General features: G+C 49.0%; 1 protein-coding gene across 1 annotated transcript; it reads right to left on the bottom strand.

Annotated features, from left to right (window-relative positions):
• Positions 1 to 16,317: 16,317 nt before the first annotated feature.
• On the bottom strand, positions 16,318 to 20,170 carry LOC136634302 (glutathione S-transferase theta-1-like). Its single transcript, XM_066609775.1, has 5 exons — positions 20,000 to 20,170; positions 18,743 to 18,830; positions 18,422 to 18,572; positions 17,251 to 17,427; positions 16,318 to 16,520 (listed from the first exon to the last, which is right to left on the bottom strand). The coding sequence occupies exons 1-5, from the start codon at positions 20,109 to 20,111 to the stop codon at positions 16,320 to 16,322; spliced, it is 729 nt and encodes a 242-aa protein (XP_066465872.1). The 5' UTR covers positions 20,112 to 20,170; the 3' UTR covers positions 16,318 to 16,319.
• Between the last annotated feature and the right edge of the window lie 1,269 nt (positions 20,171 to 21,439).

The raw sequence follows: 21,439 nt of genomic DNA, 5'->3' as shown, positions 1-21,439 counted from the left end.
CTGTTTTTGATAAACGGAACTAGGACTGATTATGTTTGCTTTTACGGTTCCTTTATCTATGCCTAATAAAGGTTTATTCATTCATTCATTCATTCATTCATTCACAGTCATTTAAACATCTCCAGATTGTGGCAGTGAAATGTTTGTAGTGCAATCACTTGTGAGACAAGCCGCCAAGGGGGCTTGGCATAAGTAGCCTTTAAGCCTTCAGCTGAACCTTAAGCTTGGTTTAAAGATTTGCTTGTGCCTGGAAAAATGCTGTGCAATATCTTAGTGCATGGTGCAGCAACTTCATTCTTTTCAACCAAGATAATATTTCTCCTTGAAGAGATGCGGACCTCCAAATGGGTAGTTGGTTGGATGTCAAAACTGTGTTCTGAAATTCACACAATAAGGCTCTATTCCTGTGCATAAGCCCCACTGATCAAAGTGGACTTCTGAGGAAACAGGGATTAGCAAAATTTTCTTAGCTCAAAACAGACCAATGAGACTAATTGTTCTGAGAGCCAATTTGGTGTCATTATGACACAACAGGGAACAAATAAAGTGTTGATATGGGATGAATCCTGGGGGAGACTGCAGGTTTTCCCCCAATTTCACTTTTTAAAAGCCTGGGTGTGACATCACTTCCGGGGCATCATTTTGAGTTCGGCACTGGGTTACATGATCATTAGCTACACCACTGTATCCCAGTGGCTTCAGGGTACTGAGAGTCTGAAGGAAGGAGAGAAGGAAGGGGGTTGGGTCTGGTGGAACTAACCCACAACACACTCGCATGCAGAGCATCGGCCCGGTTGATTAACAGCCTCTGCTTGCCAGCAGAGAGTGAGACCCCTCCTTAATGTTAACTCTTCCCTTTTATATGCTGCTCTCTTAGAATTCTCTTAGAATTCTGCTCCACTAAGCACAATTGGACTTACTTTTGAGTAGACATGGTTAGGACTGTGCTGTTAACTGTACAATTACATTCTCCTTCCACAAGTTTTACTAACTTCATACGTATAGTGTTTACTTTGTTGAAGCATATTGGCTAATTCCAAATTTTGCCATCAAGTCCCCCTCTTTGGAATACCCTGTTCAGGATATTTGTCCACTTTTATCTTGTTCATACAATAACACTTTTTTTTTCCAACATGTGAACATAAAACTTCAACATTGAAATGTTCTTTCCTCAGTTGGAGCTTTTTAGTTGTTTGATAATGCCCCATGTATATGAGGGCAAAATGTTAGGAAGAGCGTAGTCTCTTGAACGTGGTCCAAAATCCCATAGGAACTCCCTACTTTAGAACAACTCAAACCACAAAAGTCTCAGCCATGTACCTGCTACCTGCTTGAGTTTCTTTATTTCCTTCAGGTGGGTTTTAATTAATTGCCAGATTTGGGGTTTCTTTGAAAAGTGTGCTATGGATCCTTTCCTCGAGGATAACAATTTTCAGTCTTGGGTTTTAGCAGTGCTCCCTTTGCAGTTTAAGGGCCCAATCCTATCCAATTTTCCAGTGATAGTACTGGTGTGCCAATAGGGCATGTGCTGCATCCTGTGGTGGAGGGGCAGTCACAGAGGCCGCCTCACGGTATGGAAACATGTATTCCCTTTCCTTAGGGTTGCATTATGGTTGCACCGGTGCTGTAAATTTGGATTGGATTGGGCCCTAAATACTAATTTAGGTATTAGAATCTCAAAACACATAGACAAACAGGCTTTGCTGAGGGAGAATCAGCATGGCTTCTGTAAGGGTAAGTCTTGCCTCACGAACCTTATAGAATTCTTTGAAAAGGTCAACAGGCATGTGGATGTGGGAGAACCCTTAGACATTATCTGGACTTTCAGAAGGCGTTCAATACGGTCCCTCACCAAAGCCTACTAAAAAAACTCCACAGTCAGGGAATTAGAGGACAGGTCCTCTCATGGATTGAGAATTGGTTGAAGACCAGGAAACAGAGAGTGGGTGTCAATCAGCAATTTTCACAATGGCTCTCCAAGTGAAAAGTGGTGTGCCCCAAGGATCTGTCCTGGAACTGGTGCTTTTCAACCTCTTCATAAATGACCTGGAGACAGGGGTGAGCAGTGAGGTGGCTAAGTTTGCAGACAACACCAAACTTTTCCAAGTGGTGAAGACCAGAAGAGATTGTGAAGAGCTCCAGAAGGATCTCTCCAGACTGGCAGAACGGGCAGCAAAATGGCAGATGTGCTTCAATGTCAGTAAGTGCAAAGTCATGCACATTGGGGCAAAAAATCAAAACTTCACATATAAGCTGATGGGTTCTGAGCTGTCTGTGACAGATCAGGAGAGAGATCTTGGGGTGGTGGTGGACAGGTCAATGAAAGTGTCGACCCAATGTGCGGCAGCAGTGAAGAAGGCCAATTCTATGCTTGGGATCATTAGGAAGGGTATTGAGAACAAAACAGCTAATATTATAATGCCGTTGTACAAATCGATGGTAAGGCCACACCTGGAGTATTGTGTCCAGTTCTGGTCACTGCATCTCAAAAAAGACATAGTGGAAATGGAAAAGGTGCAAAAGAGAGCGACTAAGATGATTACTGGGCTGGGGCACCTTCCTTATGAGGAAAGGCTATGGCGTTTGGGCCTCTTCAGCCTAGAAAAGAGGCGCCTGAGGGGGGACATGATTGAGACATACAAAATTATGCACAGGAAGGATAAAGTGGATAGAGAGATGCTCTTTACACTCTCATATAACACCAGAACCAGGGGACATCCACTAGAGTTGAGTGTTGGGAGAGTTAGGACAGAAAAAAGAAAATATTTCTTTACCTAGTGTGTAATTAGTCTGTGGAACTCCTTGCCACAGGAAATAGCGACAGCACCTTGCCTAGATGCCTTTCCCTCACTGTATGGAAACATGTATTCCCTTTCCTTAGGGTTGCATTATGGTTGCACCGGTGCTGTAAATTTGGATTAGATTGGGCCCTAAATACTAATTTAGGTATTAGAATCCAGCCACTGCAACACTAGAACATAAGAGCAGCCCCACTGTATCAGGCCATAGGCCCATCTAGTCCAGCTTCCTGTATCTCACAGTGGCTCACCAAATACCTAACACTGGATTAGTGTTTTGTTTTAGTGTTTTGTGGCTGATGTTACTTTCTTTGGGGGGGGGGGGCTTTGTCTTCTGGGATTTGGTCCTCCCTTGGCTCTTGTCATTCATCAGCTTATCAGACCCTGTAGGGATCACTTTCATGTTTTACAGAAGACCTGAAGTAGATTCCTTGTGTTTTCCAGATGAGTTTGTGGGTTTTCCCATGCAGACTTGGTTGAACCAGTCATTAAAATTCTCCTTTGCCATATGTTGCCACCTCTGGAGTTCTTATGCTCTGCTGTTTCTTTAGTCATGGTGGCAGTGATGCTCTTTCTGTAACTCCTATTTAGCTAATAACAAAGAAAGAAAGAAAAACCAACAATAAAGAAGTTCTCAGTTCTGTACAATCTACAGTGAGACTTAATTCTGAATAACCATGCATAGGCTTGTGCTGTAGGTTAGAAGACCACTCCCCATTCAGGAAAACAGAAACACTAGCTTAGATATCAAAAAGTTAAAGCATATTCATATGGCAGTCCCAACAATATTTGTCCAAAATACTTTTATTTCTTAAGCAAAAGATCACATCCACAAATATGATTACAGAAGGGAAAAAAATTGCTTCACCGTAGCTCTTTGGAATCATGCACACAGTCAGCTGCTACCTTAAGGCAAGGAATACATCTTTCCAGCTGATCAGCTTGCCATGGCACAGATCAGCATGGGGTATAAAGGCACATGCAAGTGAGTGGATGAGTGGGATGATGGCTTTGGGGCACAGTCCACCAAAGTCTCCTGTATGGACCCCACTTAAATGAATGAGAGTTCATCTCTGCTCTTGCATGACTCTCATGCACATCAATGGGTCTTATGGAAGAGAATTTCCTAGAGGATTGCAGTCCTTTTGCTGGGTTGCCCTTTCTGCCCTGGTCAGTCTGGCTTCTCCAGGTCCTCAGCTTGGGTGACGCAGGCAGTTTCCTTTCTGGTCATCTTCCACTCGTAAGAACGTAAGAAGAGTCCCTCTGGATCAGGTCAAAGGCCCATCTTGTCCAGCTTCCTGTATTTCACAGTGGCCCACCAAATGCTTCAGGGAGCACCCAAGACAAGAAGACATAACCTGTGTCCTGTTGCCCTCCCCTGCATCTTGCAATCTGAGGTAGTCTACCTCTAAAATCAGGAGCTTGCACATACCTACCATGACTTGTAACCCGTGATGGAGTTTTCCTCCAGAAATTTGACAATCCCCTCTTAAAGACATCTAGGCAAGATGCTCATCCCATGATAGTTGTCCCTGACCTGTTCCTTTGCACTCTGTCCTCCTCATTCCTGCCCTAGTTACTGCAAGAGGAGTCACTGAGAATAAAACAAATCATAAAATGCCTTTGGGGGGCAGACAGGTTTTCAAGGCCTGTCTAAAATTTGAAAACGAGGCTTGGCAGATTTCCCCATGGAAATAATTCTAGAACAGTGGACTTGCAACCCAAAAAGCTCTTTTATGACCAGCCCCTCCATTCTATCTCACGGGGCATAGCCCCCACTTCTGAGTCTTCCTTCAACCAACTGTCACTCCCTAAGGACATCAGCTCCAAGTGCTAGTGGCCTAACTAAGCATGGTCCTTTTAGTTGCGAGTCCAAGGACAGGAGGCTTTGGTCACTGTTCCAGGGCTACTAAGGGGCAAATGACATCTTTGCATGAAAAGGAGCTATGTTATTTGCTCCATTCATGTGGTTCCTACCACTGGGGGCTGGGGATAAGAATAGGCCCTCCGTTTGGCTGTACTTGTCGTAAGAGGCGACTAAACAGCCACCGGGTAGATGGGACTCGTCAGCCTGGGAAGGTAGCTCATCTGAGAGAAGGAAAACTCTGATTCCAAACCTCCACGGCCTTGTGGCTACATCCAGTTATGGAAAATGCTTCAGGAGTCAACCTCGAGGCAAAATCCGGAGCCGGAGTCCCTGAGGCAGTTCATGGCTGAACACAGTCACATTCTGGCAACTCCTGCGACGCCTCTGGAACCAACTGTATTGGCCTCTGCCTTTCCGTTGGACCATTTCAGCGACGTGGAGAGGGGGGATTTGCTGCATGGGTAACAGCCTATCCTCCATACCAACTTTACCCAGGCTTCGTGCACTGGAGAGGACACTCTGTTCCAGAGCCACCATTCAGAGCGTGACACCATAGTCTTCCGAGACTGAAGGATGCCAACAACCATGTGGTTCCTCTGCACAGACGTTGCAAGAGTGCGGTGGGACCACTAGAATACACACAAGTGTTTCTCACGCAGCCACAGTGATAAACTGGACAAGCCGAATTTTTCTTGCAGCTGAAGTTCCCAAGCTCTGTTGTAGATATCTATAGTGATAAGGTAGTGCATATTCAAGGCCTCCTCAGATTTTAACTTAACATAAAGACACGCATTATGATTTAGAAGCAGTGGGGAAGAACTTAAAAAGAAGACAGATTTTGAAGTAAAGCAGTTGGTTCAGGTCAAAGGAAATGGCTTATACACCACCATGTGGACATATTCAGGTGTTTATGCCCCTTGGAGTAGGGAGTTCATACAGCTTTGACTCCCTCCTACCAAAGAACCCGTCTGGCTGCTTCCTAAGCACACAAGCTGATGTTGGGGAGAAATCACACTCTTGCCAAGATGGCACCAGACAAAAATATATTGGCAAGGGCACTGAAGGGGCAAAGTGCATTTCCTGTGGGGTGGTACTGGCAAACTTTATTCTATGTGCTAGATAGAATTTTACGAGAAAAGTAATAGGGTGCTTCATGTTAATGCTCCCATTCACCACATAAATGGAAGGAAGTCATGGGGAGCTGCTCTTTATATATAATGATCGATGATCATAAATAAAACATACAAGCATGTGAAAAATGCCTTTCCTTCAAATTATCACAGGGATCCAGCAACACGGGGGGGGGGGGGGGGAGGTGAGCTACTTGTCTAAAGGGGTGGTGTTCACCCCTTTTTGGTGCTGCATGTGCATCCTTGTATTTTCACAACCCTGAACACCAGAGATTCCGTTCATCTGCAGTTTATCCAAGTTGGATAAATGGAATTAAGTTTCTGGATGGACAACTGTCCTTCTCTCCCACAGCCAGTGGCGTAGCTGAGGGGGTGCAGGGGGTAGCAGTTGCTCTGGGCATCAAGCTTTAGGGAGGCAGCAAGCTGAGCTTGATACTAGTGACCAAAATTGTGAAAATCTTGGTACGTATGAATAACACCATCATGTTATATATCATTGGAAAGGTAATTTAATGCAGAATGCAATGAAACAAACCGCATTGGAATATCTGTATTCTATCAAACGTTATGGCCAATTAACCAGAAAATGAAAACACAACTGCCTTATGGAACAAAAAAGTAATTTCTTTAACTCAGAACTGACCTATGAGACAGATTATTCTGAGAGCCAATGACATGTTATTATGATACAGCATGGAACCAATTAGGTATTAATTGGGTCAGCTCTCATTTCCATATATCATAATACAGTTACCCCTGCTAACTGGGTAAGGATGCAATTCTTCAAGTGATGCTCTTCTTCTATTTAGCAGGGGAAGAATAACCTCTTCACTCCAGTACAGTGTCTCAAAACAATGAGGGGCACACTTTTTATTGGTTTACTTAAATTTGATTTTGTCAGGTGGGGGGGGCTACAAATCTTCTTTGACCCCAGGTAGTAGATAGATGCCTTAGCTATGCCACTGGAGGTGACAGAGCAAGTGGGTGACAAACTGCTGGGGGGAGAAGACATGTCACACACACACACACACACACACACACACACACACACACACACACACACACACCAATTTTCTCTTTTTAAAAGCCTGGGCATGATATCACTTCTGATTGTGATAGCACTTCAGGGGCATCATTTTGAGCTTGGCAGCAGGCTACACGATCATTAGCTACGCCACTTTTCCATGGAAGCTCATACTTCTTTTCCATGGAAGCTCATTCCTAACATTGTTTCTCCCCAAGAGGAGGTCACCGCAGCACTGCCCCCTTGTGCCTGAACACATTCCTTGCATTGTATACCTCTAATTTCAATTTCTCAGTTGATCAGGAAGAAGGAGGGAAGCTACAGCACATGGGAGAAATAGGACAAGTGGAAAAGGCAAGAAATAGGGGGCCATAGATAATCTAGAAGAGCATTGCCTGGCTGTGGAAAGAGCCCCCCACCCTGACTACGTGGGCACCAACACAAAGCTCAGATGTTTTCGCTCCTAGTGTGGAAGGGCAGAGACAAGTAACTTGTTGAAGGTCTTGCCTCTCCTTTGGTTTCCTCCAGTACAACTTCATCAGGGATCTCTGCCCGGGGGCATGAAAGAAAACACAACAGGTCAAAACTGTAGGAGCAGTAGGGACACCACCCCGCCTAGAGCACCTAGAGTTTGCCCCACCTATGAATTGGGGGTCTGTTGGTTTGCTTCTAAAAATGAAAACTTTTAAAAATTCACTACATGACAAGTTGCATCAGCAGTGGTCGTTCGCTTTGCTCCTCTTGAATGAATAGCGCACAGGGTGAGGGAGAGAGTGATGGAGCTTTAGTCCTTTCCACAATGCAACCCTAATGTGGTCAGCCCCTGTGCACTATCTACCCAAGTTAAAGGAAGTACACCAGGTGAGTGATGAGACACATCTGTTGTGGTCCAGTTACCACTGAAGGGATGAGGACTTTATTTTAGAATGGGAAAATGCCTGCTTTGTTGTGTGCATTTGTGTGTGTTTAAATCAGAGGTGTGTACCCCACTTGCTAAACTGGTAGTACTCCAAAGTCTGTTTAGTAAACCTGGCCGGCTTTGCCTCCTGTTTCACAGTGCATCTTTCAAGCAGGGTCAACCCAGATCCTCCAAGTGCCTAAGGCTGTGTACAAAGTACCCCTTTACCAGCTACAGCCTCTGCCACTTCTCCTGCTACCTGGGTTTGAAAAGGATGAGAAGAACAAGCGGAAAAGGAAGTGTGAAGGAGAGGATGGCTAGAATGTTCTAAAAAGGCACTCTAGCCCACCACTCTCCTTTCTCCCACATTTCCTCTTCTGCTGTCCTCTCCCTTTTCAAATCCAGGGACTGAGAGGAGGAGTGGTGAAGAGGTGCAGGGGGACAGAGGAGACTCTTTGCAGGTCCATCACCTCAGGCAACAGCCTCAGCCAGCCTCATAGATTGGCCAGCCCTGCTTTCAGGATCTTTAGCACCGGTTGACAATCACACTTTCCCATTACCAACTACCATTTGGAACATGGCAAGGTATTCTCCTCTCCCCTTCCCCCTTTTTCTACAGCCAACTAGTCCGGGAAGAATCATGAGACCTGCAGAGCCAAAAAGATCCTTGCAGACCCTATATAAGAGCTGCCTTGGGCTGGGCTTTTCAGTTTGACCTCCTTGTCTATAGAAGGACATACTCACAGACAGTGCCAGCCTGCCTTTTACGTGAGCCCCTCTGAGCTTTGATAAAGATATATTTAGAAGCATGTCCTTTTCTGTCTCACACAACACCAGAACCAGGAGACATCCTCTAAAATTGAGTGTTGGAAGAGTTAGGACAGACAAAAGAAAATATTTCTTTACCCAGCGTGTGATTAGTCTGTGGACCTTCTTTCCACAGGATGTGGTGATGGTGGCATCCGGCCTGGATGCCTTTAAAAGGGGATTGGACAAATCTCTGGAGGAAATGTCCATCACAGGTTACAGTCTTTAATGGGTATGTACAACCTCCTGATTTTAGAAGTAGGCCACCTCAGAATGCCAGATGCATGGAATGGCAACAGGATGCAGGTATCTTGTCATCTTGTGTGCTCCCTGAGGCATCTGGTCGGCCACTGTGAGATCCAGGAAGTTGGACTAGTTGGGCCTTTGGCTTGAACCAGTTGGTCTCTTCTTACGTTAGTAAAACCATCCTGCCAGGTATACTAAGGGTGCAGTCCTAACCCCTTGTGTCACTGCTTTCCAGCACTGGCATAGCGGTGCCAATGGGACATGTGCAGCATCCTGCAGTAGGGTGTCACTCATGGAGGCCTCCTCAAAGTAAGGGAATGTTTGTTCCCTTACCTCAGAGCTGCATTAGCCTTATGTCAGTGCTGGAAAGCACTGACATAAGGGGTTAGGATTACGCTCTTAGCCAAGCAAATGCATTACTTGACCTCTAAAAATTATATGGCTTACCTTTCGCACTCCAGGTAGAACTTCCATTGGCCAGCGCTATCCCTTGTTGCAAAGCACAGTCCTCAGTTGTTTCCATCAGCACCTACCCTTCCTCCAAATCCACCAGCACAAGGATGTCACCTGCATCTTGATTCCTGTAGTTGGGAAGATGTCCAAGTGACTTTTCCTAACTCCCTCCTTTGCCATTTATAGGTCTTTCCCACCTGGCCCTTAGTACCCAGAGTGGTTGACAGTATTTCCACTTGTGGAAGAACCAGAACACACAGGAAGTGTGTTCCCTAGGCAACTTCCAGGGGGAAGCTCACAACTGAGCAAGAGCCAAGCTGTATCATCATATCCTAGCAAGATCCCGTGACTTTGCTTATTGCAGTGTGGCTTTATGCAGTGACCACTAGGGCTGCAAATTAGCAGGCTCCCTTGGGCAACAAAGGATTCCTGGCTCTCAAATTACTCCACATACTCAGCTTGGCCATTGGCTTCCTCTCACCTAGAAGGACTATCAGTACTTCCTAACTGTCACACTGCTCTACCTCAGAATAGATTCCTTGGTGAGCCTAGTTCTTTTCCACTGAAGAAAAAAAAAAGGAAGATGCTTACCTGAGTATATTGGCTGAAAGGAAGAGAGAAGAAAACAGTTTTAATCAGCACCCAATTGCATATTTCCTTAGAGGAGATGTCAGTGGGAACCTGCCCTTAGCCTACATTCCACTGAATTCCATAGACTTTTTTTTGGTGGCTACTCAAATTCTGCTCCAGAATTCCTGAAGCCTCATCATGGCTGACCTGAAAAAATTCAGATGCTGATACTGGAATGAATGCAATTCTATTAACCTAAGTAGCTTTGCAAAGGTCAGTCACAGGAATGTAGGAAAATGCCTTCTCCTTGTTCATTTGCCCATCTAGCTCAGGGGTGGGCAAACCCCAGCCTGTGGGCCATTTGTGGCCCTCAGCAACCCCCAATCTGGACTGCAAGGAGCCCCCAGTTTCCAATGAGCTTCTGGCCCATTGGAGACTGATGGAGTCTATGCTGACCCATGACTGCTGGCCGCGAGCTGCGGGCCAAGTTAGAGCAAGATCCTTTATAGTCTCCATGTGTTTTCTTCTTTTCCCTGGGAATTATTTTAACCCCCGCATTTAACCATTTTAACCAGTATTTTAACCATTGCCTCTGAACAACTTGCATCTCCATGTGTTTCCGGCTCGGTTTGTATGTTTTCACTGTGCAAGAGGTGTGTGGCAAACATGTCATGGTTCTCATGTGGTTCTACATGCCTGTATTATCGTTCTCGTGTGTATTATAAAAAGCTCAGTAAACATTCATTCATTCATATAAGCTCCATCTCTAATGTATTCATTTAAGTAATATATGTAAATTTATTCAAATTTGAAATGTAAATTAATTTTTTCCTGGCCCCCTCACACAGTGTCAGAGAGATGATGTGGTCCTCCTGCCAAAATGTTTGCCCACCCCGATCTATCTCAATTGTCTTGCCAAGAAGGAGACAAACCTCCCAACAGCTGTGGGAGAGAGTATACCAAGGAGGCTGGAGACAAGAAGGAGGAATTGGGTGCCACACAGAGCCTCTTGTCCCATCATCCTGCACCCTGCAGGGCTGCTATATAACAAGGTTGTATTTGACCTTGGTTGATGTAATATGTACTTTGGCCAGGAATTTCTCCCAATGGGCAGATGGTGGGGCAAGGAGGGAGCAGACTTTTGTACTGCAGGGGACTGGGCTCCTGGAAGTTCCATCCTCCACCAAAGCTATCTATCATTTTTAAATTTGCAGGAAGCTACTCTTACCTTTCAGGCACAAATGGGGACCAAAATATAAGAGGAGTCCCAAGAAGATGAGAATCACCAGAAGCAAGAGGACGACAATCCCTCCCACAATGCCGGCAATGTTCTCAGGCTCTGAAAGAGAGTAATGAGACACCAGTTCCCTGACTATGGTTGGTCAGAGGATATGCAGGTTGCTTAACTGCTCAGATGAGAGAGAATGAGGCATCAGCTCAGTTATTTTCAACCACTGTGCCACAGTACATTGGTTGATGCGTGAATGATCCTCAGGGGTGCTGCGGAAATTTGGGCAAGAGTCATTTATTAGTAAGGCCATTGGGGGATGTGAGCTGCCCTTCCCAAACAGTGTGGTGTGCCATGTCAATTGTCAAAAAACTGATGGTGTTCCTTGACGATCAGTGTGCTGTGAGATGAAAAAGGTTGAAAATTGCTGCATCAGCTCACGTGTTGAACATGGTGGGCTGAACATGAACATGGTGGACTGGCTGAATATGGAACATTGTCTGCTGTTAAGACCCTTGGTCCATCGCTAACCTACATTGGCTCTCCAGAGTTTGAGGCAGGGGTCTTTTCCCAACCATATCGGGATATACTACCAAGGACTGAACAGGGCACCATCTGCATAAAAAGCAAGGGCTCTGTCACTGAGTGACAACCCCATCCCTTGCAACCCCATGGCTGTCAGCAAGTGGTGAAAGAGGGGCATGTCCTTATGATTTGCTACATGCAGGGTGAATCCTGGCAATGAGTTCCAGCTCTAGTTAAACCCTGGAAATAGAAGCTAGGCAACAGATACACAAAACCTTTAGTAGGCATGCTGTTGTTAAGCGGAGGGAGAAGACAGCCTAGATGCCATCACATGTGCTGGTACCTCTTTCCAGGGGGTTATGGGTGGCACAGGAAGAGGGGTTCAAAAGGTCTATCAATACAGGGCTAGCCATTCATGAAGCAGGCAGCAGGTCTGCAGGGGTACTGTCCATTGCCTCTACACTTTGTCCTGGTCCTCCTCCCACTCCTGGCATCTGAAAAGGAATGGCCCATAGCTCAGTGGTGGAAAGTTTGCAGTGAGTTCAATCCGTAGCATTGCCAGGTAGAAAAAAAAATATATCCTGTCTGAAACCTTAGAGCCACTGTCAGATTTTGCTAAGAAAAACTGAGCTGGATGGACTGATGGTCTGGCTCATTAGATGGTCAGCCTCAAGTTACCAGTCACAATGAGATAAACGTGCACCTCCCTCAGTCCCAGGGGATTCTCAGCCTTGCAAACGCAGTAGCCATTGTCACTATTGCTGGAGCAGTTCTGGATGAGAAGGGTGGAGACGAGATGTTGCCCTTTTGGCTGCCAGCTGAGCGGATTTCAGTCTCTGGCTGAGAGAGATTGCGCAACCAGGTGATTTTGGCAAGCGGGTTGTCAGCTGTGAGATCGCAGGTCATTGTCACGGTCCCTCCTATGAAGCAGCTTCTCAAACCATCAGACACAATGGAAGGCCCCTTTAAACCAGGAGGAAAACAAAGACAAACATGAAAAGCATATGCAAGATCATCACTTGTCTCACATATCCCACTTAAGCACTTACTATCACCTTGCTCTGAATGGGGTTGCACTTCCCCTGAAAAAGCAGGCTCGCAGCTTGGGGGTTATCCTGGACTCACAGCTACTTCTGATTGCCCAGGTGTCGGCTGTGCCCAGGAGCACCTTTGCCCAGTTTTGGTTGGTGCGCCAGCTGCGGCCATACCTGCCTCAGTTGGAACTGGCCATGGTGGTCCATGCCATGGTGACCTCAAGATTATTCTATTGCAATGTGGTCTACGTGGGGCTGCCCTTGAAGATGGTCCAGAAGTTGCAGCTAGTGCAGAATGCGGCAGCTTGTGTGGTTGCTGGAGCTTGGCGGTTTGACCCTGACATGCCTCTGCTCCGGTGGCTAGTGCAGCCAGTGCGGCTGCTGGTTCGTTTCCGGGCCCAATTCAAGGTACTGGTTTTGACCTTTAAAGCCCTAAACGGTTTGGGACCAGTGTATTTGAGAGACCGCCTTCTTCCATATAGTCCGGCCCATCCTCTTTGGTCATCAGGGGGGCCCCTATTGGTTGTGCCACCATTAAGAGAGGTGAGGGGGATGGCGGCCAGAAACAGGGCTTTCTTGGTGGTGGCTCCTGTACTGTGGAATTCTCTCCCCTTTGAGGTTTGAACAGCTCCTTCATTATTAACCTTCCGGTGAGGCCTGAAAACTTTCTTATTTAATGGCAGCCACCATTCCCCAACCCCACTGGATGCACAGCCTGCACAATGTCTGCAAGCCCCCCCCCCCCCCATATTGCTCAGGCTGCCTCCGCAACTAGTGGTCTACCTGGGAAGGAGGACAGCAGGTGCAAGTGCTCCCGGGAGGCATGGCTCAGGGGTACTGTCGCCCCAGCCATGCTGCCCCAAGGGCTGCCCACTGTTTCCGCCTCCCTGCCTCTGCATCTGGAGGTTTTCTGAAGGCCAGAGAGGCCTCAGAATGCCTTCTAATGCTTCTAGAAGGACTTAGAAATGTAAATATTTTCCTGAAAAACCATGGCCTGTATGGCCCTCAGAAGACCTCTGGACATGACCAGAGGACACCCCCGGTTGTGTCTGAAGGGCTTGTAGGGCCCTGTACTGGAAGTAATTGCAGTGCCTTCATCACATTACAGCAATTACGGTACTTCTGATGTGTGTGTGTGGGGGGGGGGGGTGGCATGTGGAGGCTCACCCAGGGGTAGCATAGGGGTCAGGACAAGCAACCATTGCCCTAGAGCAGGGGTGTCCAAACCCTGGCCCTGGGGCCACTTGTGGCCCTCGAGGCCTCTCAATGCAGCCCTCAGAGAGCCCCCAGTCTCCAATGAACCTCTGGCCCTCCGGAGATTTGTTGGAGCCCACTCTGGCCTGACGCAACTGATCTCAGTGTGAGGGCGACTGTTTGACCTCTCGTGTGAGCTGTGGGATGAGGGCTCCCTCCACTGCTTGTTGTTTCACATCTGTGATGCAGCAGCAGCAGCAAAGGAAAGGCTAGCCTTGCTTTGTGCAAGGCCTTTTATAGGCCTTGAGCTATTTCAAGACCTTCATTCATTCATATAAGTTCATCTTTAATATATTCATTTATGTAAACTTATGTAAATTAATCCCCCCCCCCCGAACACAGTGTCAGAGAGACGATGTGGCCCTCCTGCCAAAAACTTTGGACACTCCTTGCCCTAGAGAGTCATGCCTGGCCTGTCAGACCCTTTCATCGAGGGCATGATGAGCCTTCTCTCCTGAGGAGAATAGCTGCCAGTGCTAGACCTACATTTTGGTGGCCCTGAAGCTTGAACTGCTATGGGGGCCCCTTGGCCCCCAGCTATGAGGTCTGGGTAACCACCGTTACCTTCTTCAGTGGGGTTGTTCCAGGACAGTTCACCAGAAATTATATTCACTGCAGCAGAACAGCCCACTTGCCGTGACTCTCTACCTTGACAGCATCTGTGCGGCTGACTCTCACTTGTTGAAATGCATACAACAAAAAATGAATCAATTTGAGTTGTGCGACTTTTACAACTGTATTGTTAATATTTTTGGAAAACCCCTTCTCATACAGTAGACCCCCAATTTTAAAGCAATGTGGACTAAAGTCGCTTCCGGGACTCTGAAGCTTAAGTTTCATTAGTTTCGTCGTTAAGAACATCAGAAGAGCCCCGCTGGATCAGGCCAAAGGCCCAGCCAGTCCAGCTTCCTATATCTCACAGTGGCCCACCAAATGCTTCAGGGAACCCACTAGACAACAGACACATCCTGCATTCTGGTGCCCTCCCCTGCATCTGGCAATCAGAGGCAGCCTAACTCTACCTTGCACATACCTACCATGACTTGTAACCCGTGATGAACTTTTCCTCCAGAAATTTGCCCAATCCCCTCTTAAAGGCATCTAGGCAAGGTGCTGTCGCTATTTCCTGTGGCAAGGAGTTCCACAGACTAATTACAAGCTAGGTAAAGAAATATTTTCTTTTTTCTGTCCTAACTCTCCCAACTCTCAACTCTAGTGGATGTCCCCTGGTTCTGGTGTTATGTGAGAGTGTAAAGAGCATCTCTCTATCCACTCTGTCCATCCCCTGCATAATTTTGTATGTCTCAATCATGCCCCCCCTCAGGCGCCTCTTTTCTAGGCTGAAGAGGTCCAAACGCCATAACCTTTCCTCATAAGGAAGGTGCCCCAGCCCAGTAATCATCTCAGTCACTCTCTTTTGCACCTTTTCCACTTCCACTATGTCTTTTTTGAGATGCGGTGACCAGAACTGGACACAATACTCCAGGTGTGACCTTACCATCGATTTGTACAATGGCATTATAATATTAGCCGATTTGTTCTCAATACCTTTTCTAATGATCCCAAGCATAGAATTGGCCTTCTTCACTGCCGCCGCACATTGGGTCGACACTTTCATCGAGCTGTCCACAAGCACTCTAAGATCCCTCTCCTGTTCTGTCACAGTCTGGAGAGATCCTTCTGGAGCTCTTCACAATCTCTTCTGGTCTTCACCACTCGGAAAAGTTTGGTTTGATGTGCCCCGACCACTGTCCCCTGCCCGGAGTCCCAGGTGCAGTAATTAGCATAGGCGCTGGGCTTAGCTTTAGTAACATGGCAACCGGCAGGCAGGCAAAGCTGCTGCCCCCCCCCCCCACTCAGGCACACCAGAGTGGGCCAGTTACGAAGGCTGAAGCCCAGTGCAAGTAAACAAGATGAATTAGCCTTGAAGATGTTATGGAGAAGTGGCTTTATCTAGCAATGTGTATTGTGGTTAGCCAGGCCAGCTCAGAGCTGTTAGTGTACGGTATTATGACACATGTTTAAGAATAAATAAGGCTGGCAAGAGGCGGGGCGGGACAGTCCTCTCAGATCTGTTCCAGCTTCAAGGCAGATCGGTTCCAGCCTCCCGCCTCTCTGCACCTCTCTGAAAACCTGTCTCTCGGCTCTCATTCATTTTACTATGCAGGTCTCATGCTTTCTTAGCAACAGTTTCCTCCCTTACCTCTTCAGTGCCCTGCACACATCAAGCCACTAGGCATAACAAGCCTGCTGGGCTTCCCAAGCAGTACCAAACTGCAACATCTTTCAGTGCTCTGCACTCCCACCAAGCACCAAGGCCCCAAAAAGCCTTGGATGCTCCCCAAAGCAGCATCTTGCGCTGCTACACCAGGGACAAGGTGGGACTTTGCAAAACAAGCACAGTTGCACCATTACTCTGAAAAATGGAGACCTAAAGTTTTGCGGGAATCCATTTTATTGGAAGAACTGCAGTCTCTGGGGGGCTTCACTGTACATATTTGAGCAAGGACTGGGTCAGCTGCTCCTTCGTGGCTGGAGGGAGTTGATCCACGGCCACATTCTCCGGCTGCAGGAGCGGCTTGTGCGCCTCCAGAACAAGGTCCTTCCCCACTTTGTCTTCTACCCTACGGCGCCAGGCAGCCAGCTTGGGCCTGCCCTCAAAGATGTCATGGCCGGCTCCGACAGGCTGAAGGGAGAGAGTGGTTGAAGACATTGAAGGGGCCCGTTTGCCAGAGATCAAGGAAGACTGGCACAAGGCCTCATGCAGGACATGCATGCAGGGCCCCTGCTGTGATAACAGGTGTGGACCAGAGGGGCTCACCTGCAAAAGAACTTACGGGGTGGCAATTCCTGGTGTCACCCCTGTGACCTGGAAGTAGCTGGCAGTGATGTGAGGATGCCACCACATCATTGCCAATTTCTTTCAAGCACTGATTGTGATTGGCTGCCCTGAAACTTGGCCAAGCTGGAGGAGAAGAAGGCGGGTGTACAATCGGTCTGGGAGCCTCTGCTTCTTCATGCACCCACTTCTGGCACCTCCTTCTGACTGAGCTCAGCATGGTGGAGCCAGCAGGAGGTACATGAGGAATCAGCCACTCTGAGAAACACAAGAGGTGGAAGTGGCCATCTTGGCATGGGCCTCTTGTGCACCCCCCACGTGACACTCTGATGTGGAACCTGGTGCACCCTCACTTACTATGCCACTGGCCTGCAAACAGCTCCCGACTGGGGGATTAAACCCCTACTCCTGTTCTGCACCCCAAGCCTGTCTCCAAATGTGCAGAATCTGAGGTGGCAAAGTTCCCCAACTACAGCCACAACAATGACGCCCAGCCTGGGGCTCAAGGCAGGCACACTCCTCTCACACACTGGAAGCACAGCCTGTACAACACCTTCAGGCTACCTCCAGCACTCACCTGCATGAGCTCCACGAGGGCCACTAAGTCTGCCAAGGAGATCTCATTCCCTGCGATGAAGGGCCTGTCCTGAAGAAACTTCTCTTCAAATGCCTTCAGGGCCTCATTCAGACCCTCAACGGCTCTTTCTAACTTCTCAGGAGGCACGGAACAGCCCAGGAAGAGAGGCAGCAAAGTCTAACCAGGGGGAGGAGGACAGACAGACAGACTCTCAGCCCCTAGCTCCATGTTAACATGACAGTTGGACACGGGCTGGTCAAGAATGGCACGGAGTGGCCTCCATGCTAGCCATGCTCCAGCCATGTGTCCACGGTGCTGCTCCCAGACCAAGGTCATGCATTCCATCATCACTCGGAATATGTTCACGCAAATACTCAATCCCAGTTTGCAAATATCTCTGCTTGTCAGGGGAGGGAGCCAAGAATTCTGAGCTCAAGGACTGCTATAACTGTTGTCCTCTTCTGCACACTTCCTGGCCAGGAAAGCAGAGCAAGGGAGATCATACAGAGACACTCCAAGTGAGTGTCTCTCACACAAAGGCAAAATAGGGAGGAGCTGATGCCATTTGTGCAAATGCAGCCCCCCATTTGAAACCTTTCTTCTACTGGGGGGGGGGGGGTAAAGAAGCAGTTTTATGGAATCTCCCTCATTATATAGACCTGACTCTATTCCAACACACTAACCCAGCTATTTGGTGTAACCACTGTGGTGTGAATGGCCCACAGGCGTGCAGTGCAAGGTGTGCAATTATCAAAATACAGAAGGTGTACCTTGACAGTTGTAGCGCCTTGTCAGTTTGCCATGAGATCTCGACCTTCAATCTCGAAAGACTATGGTATAACCCTACAGCACCCAGTATTCCCAGGCGGTTTCCCATCCAAGTACTAACCAGGCCTGACCCTGCTTAGCTTCTGAGATCAGACAAGCTCGGGCATGTACAGGGTAACAGCTGAGAAGATAAAAAGGTTGAAAATCACTGCTCTAACCACTACACCCCAGGACCTGCAATGTGTGGAGTGCCAGATAGTTTCAAAGGATGCCCAACCCAGGGAGCAAGACATGCACAGCAGAGAGAGGAAGCCCCTCATTAGCACAGTCGCACACACGCTGTCCAGGGCATCAGCAAATACCCTCCCTAAAATTGCAAAGAGACACCCTGCCCAGCACCCACCTTGATCAGGAACACTTTGGAGCCAAACATCCGAACGCCTGTGTGTTGCCATGACAGATACTCATCCACCCGGGCCCGTTTCTGCAGATCAGCAGGGTACCAGTGGTCCGGGGTTTGGAATTTTCTTGCCAGGTATAGCAGGATGGCAATGCTGTTCCAGGAGAAGAAGAGACAAGCAGGCAAGAGACCCTGAGCAAGAGGATGAGGACAGGACAGAGTGCGCCAGGGAGGGGACTCAGCAGCGGTAGCCACACTGGTGCCTGGTAGGGGCTGAGTGGTGCCCCCTCCCCAGAGCCAGCTGCAATAGCACTCCACTGGTACCTCTCTGCAAGGGTGAAGTCTCCGTCTTTCAGGGCTGGCACCTTCATCAGCAGGTTCACAGCACGGAACGTGGCATCCATATGCTGTCCTGCAAGGGGTGACATAAGGACCAGACAGGAGGAGGGTTGACAGCTGCTACATCTTGGAGCCAGGGCCACTTGACCCCACTTCCCTGGAGCGGCACAAGTGGGGGGGGCACAAACCCAGGCACAGCCTGGACATCAAAATCCTCTGGCCACCCCCTTGGAAAGCAGCACTTGGCTAGGGGTGCTTTGGGGGCAGTAGGCAGGATGTGCCCAGATAGACACGACTATTCTGGGCCTTAGCAGGAGGAAGAGGAGCAACTTGGGGAACACCTGTGTCCCAAGCAACCTGCCTTTGCTCACTCAAGTCAAGGGTGGCTTTGGAAAGCACTTTGCAGTCGCATCGCCCTCCTCCCAGCAATTGGGGTGGGCCATCCTGAGTGCAACACCCCAGAGGGTGACCACCCAAGTTTCCCACCCTTGCCACGGATCTCTGCACTGTGTTTGGTGACAGAAGGAAGCTCTTGCCCGCCCTTGGCTCTGATTGTCTTCATAGCGTAGCACTCTGGAAGCAACTGACGGTGATGCAATGACATCATGTCACCCCCTCCTTACTTATGGGTGCCATACTTTGTGCCTGCATGCCAGGCACCACTGACCCTAGGCCCACTGCTCCTCATTGGGAGGGGAGTGTTGTGCAGCGGGGGGGGGGGGGTGTCACCCACCCTGAATGTAAAATGCACCAGCACCACTACTGGTCCTTTGCCTTCCACCCATCTGAGGCAAGTCATGACAGTGAACCAATTTAGGCCCCATGAGCCAAGCTGCACCCCAAATCCTTTCCTCCTTGTCAGTGAGTCTCTCACCATGGCGCGCATTGTAGGAATGGCCACCCCTTGCAGCAGAATGTGGCCAAGTTGCAAGGAAGCCAAGAGGACATTGCGCCTGTCTCGGCTGCCTGCCCAGGCAGGGCTCTGGCCCCCAGTGCTAGGGGCTGCCAAGCATAGCAGGCCTGGTGCACACTAGCAGGGGGTTCTGTCCCTCCCCTCCCTGCCCCATGCACGGCAAAGGGGCTTCCTTGCCCAAACCCAGAATACTTGCCAATCCCCATTGCAAGCTCACAGGAGAGGTTCCCCCCCCCCTTGGATCAGCTGTGGCTACAGTAGCGCTGTTTTGGACCTTGAAACCCCCCTCATTTCCTCCGAGGACTCAGCCGCCGCCCCCCCCCCCTCACCTTTGGAGAGCAAAGTGTGCTTCAGCTCAAAGGGGATGTTGTTCTTCTTGGCAAAGATGTAGACAGAGCGGCAGGGCTGGGAGATCAGGTCCAGGTAGAGCTCCAGCCCCATGGTGACGGTTGTGCTGAGAGAAAAGCAGAAGTCCAAGCAGCAGAGCTGGCCAAGACAGCCAGGGAGCCAGCCTCCTCCCACAGCCCCTCTTATCGCTTGGGCCAAACCAGAGAGGCCCTTGAACCTTGGACACTCTCCCTCCCCAGCAACAACCAAGGATTGTGTCAGACCCGTTTCCCCAGAGAAGGTGAGAGTTCACAAGCAAGAACCCAGGAGCCTGGAAGTCTGCCAGAGGAGGGGCACTTTGCATCGGAATGCACACACTGGCACACACAGTCTTGAAGGCCACAGAAAACTTCCCATTGTTCCTCCTGTGTTTATCTGCAACCAGAAGGGTCCCAGAAAGGGGCTGGGTGCCAGCTCCTCCCCACCAAACCTCCCTCCACAGTCTGGGCTTCAGCTCCCTCCAGCAGTCCCAGAGACATGCTCCTCTGCCATAGGTCTCGCCCCCCCCCCCAGGCTTAGTTGAGAGAGCCAGGATGGTGCAGTGGCTTGGGAGTTAGATCCAGAAGATCCAGGTTCAAATCCTCACCCAGTCACGGAGTGTCCTGGGTGACCTTGGGCCAGTCGCTTTCTCTCTCAGCCCTGCCAACTTCACAGGGTTGTTGTGAGGACAAAAGTAGGGGAGGAACAACTACCCTGAGCTCCTTGAAGGAAGGGGCGGGATTAAAAAGTGGAAAAACCAAGTTGTGGCTGAAGAGCCGCCCAGGGTCTCCACGGCTGCTCTCAGCCTCTGCTTATTGGTGCCAAGAGGCCTTTCCACTGAGCCCAGAGAAAGTGGCTGCCCTTCTTTGGCTGGGTACCACTGGCTTGTGTACATTCCAACTTGTTTATTTAGCTACGCAAACAGACACATTGCAGTTTTAGGGGCTTAGAACACAGCTCGGAGCGGCATGTGACAGGGGCTTGGCAAAGCAATGCAGAGCAAATGGACTGAGGAGGGGGTGCTTCCTCCATCCCTCCCTCCCATCAATTTCAGTCAAGGGCACATGATGAAGCCGGCAGGCTGTGGCTTCAGGGCCAGCGCACAGGAGTCCCCCGCTCCTTTTCACATAAAGTGCCGTTTGTGTCCAGGCTGCTGCCACACTCAGAAAGCAAAGCTATGCCAGCACTTGGGTGGCAAGAATGCAGGCTAACAATGGCACCTCTTCATCTACCAGCCTGCACCAAGCAGACCTTAATCCTTGCCCTACCCTCCTGCAGACACAAGAACACCAGAAGAGCCCCAATGGATCAGGCCAAAGGCCCACCTTCTACAGCTTCCTGCATCTCACAGTGGCCACCACTTGCCTCAGGGAACACTGCAGACGAGACACCTGCATCCTAGT

Source organism: Tiliqua scincoides, chromosome 14 (genome assembly GCF_035046505.1).
Source record: "Tiliqua scincoides isolate rTilSci1 chromosome 14, rTilSci1.hap2, whole genome shotgun sequence".
In the NCBI taxonomy this organism is placed as follows: domain Eukaryota; kingdom Metazoa; phylum Chordata; class Lepidosauria; order Squamata; family Scincidae; genus Tiliqua; species Tiliqua scincoides.
The sequence above is the reverse complement of the archived record's forward strand: the minus strand, read 5'-3'. Positions and strand labels throughout refer to the sequence as shown.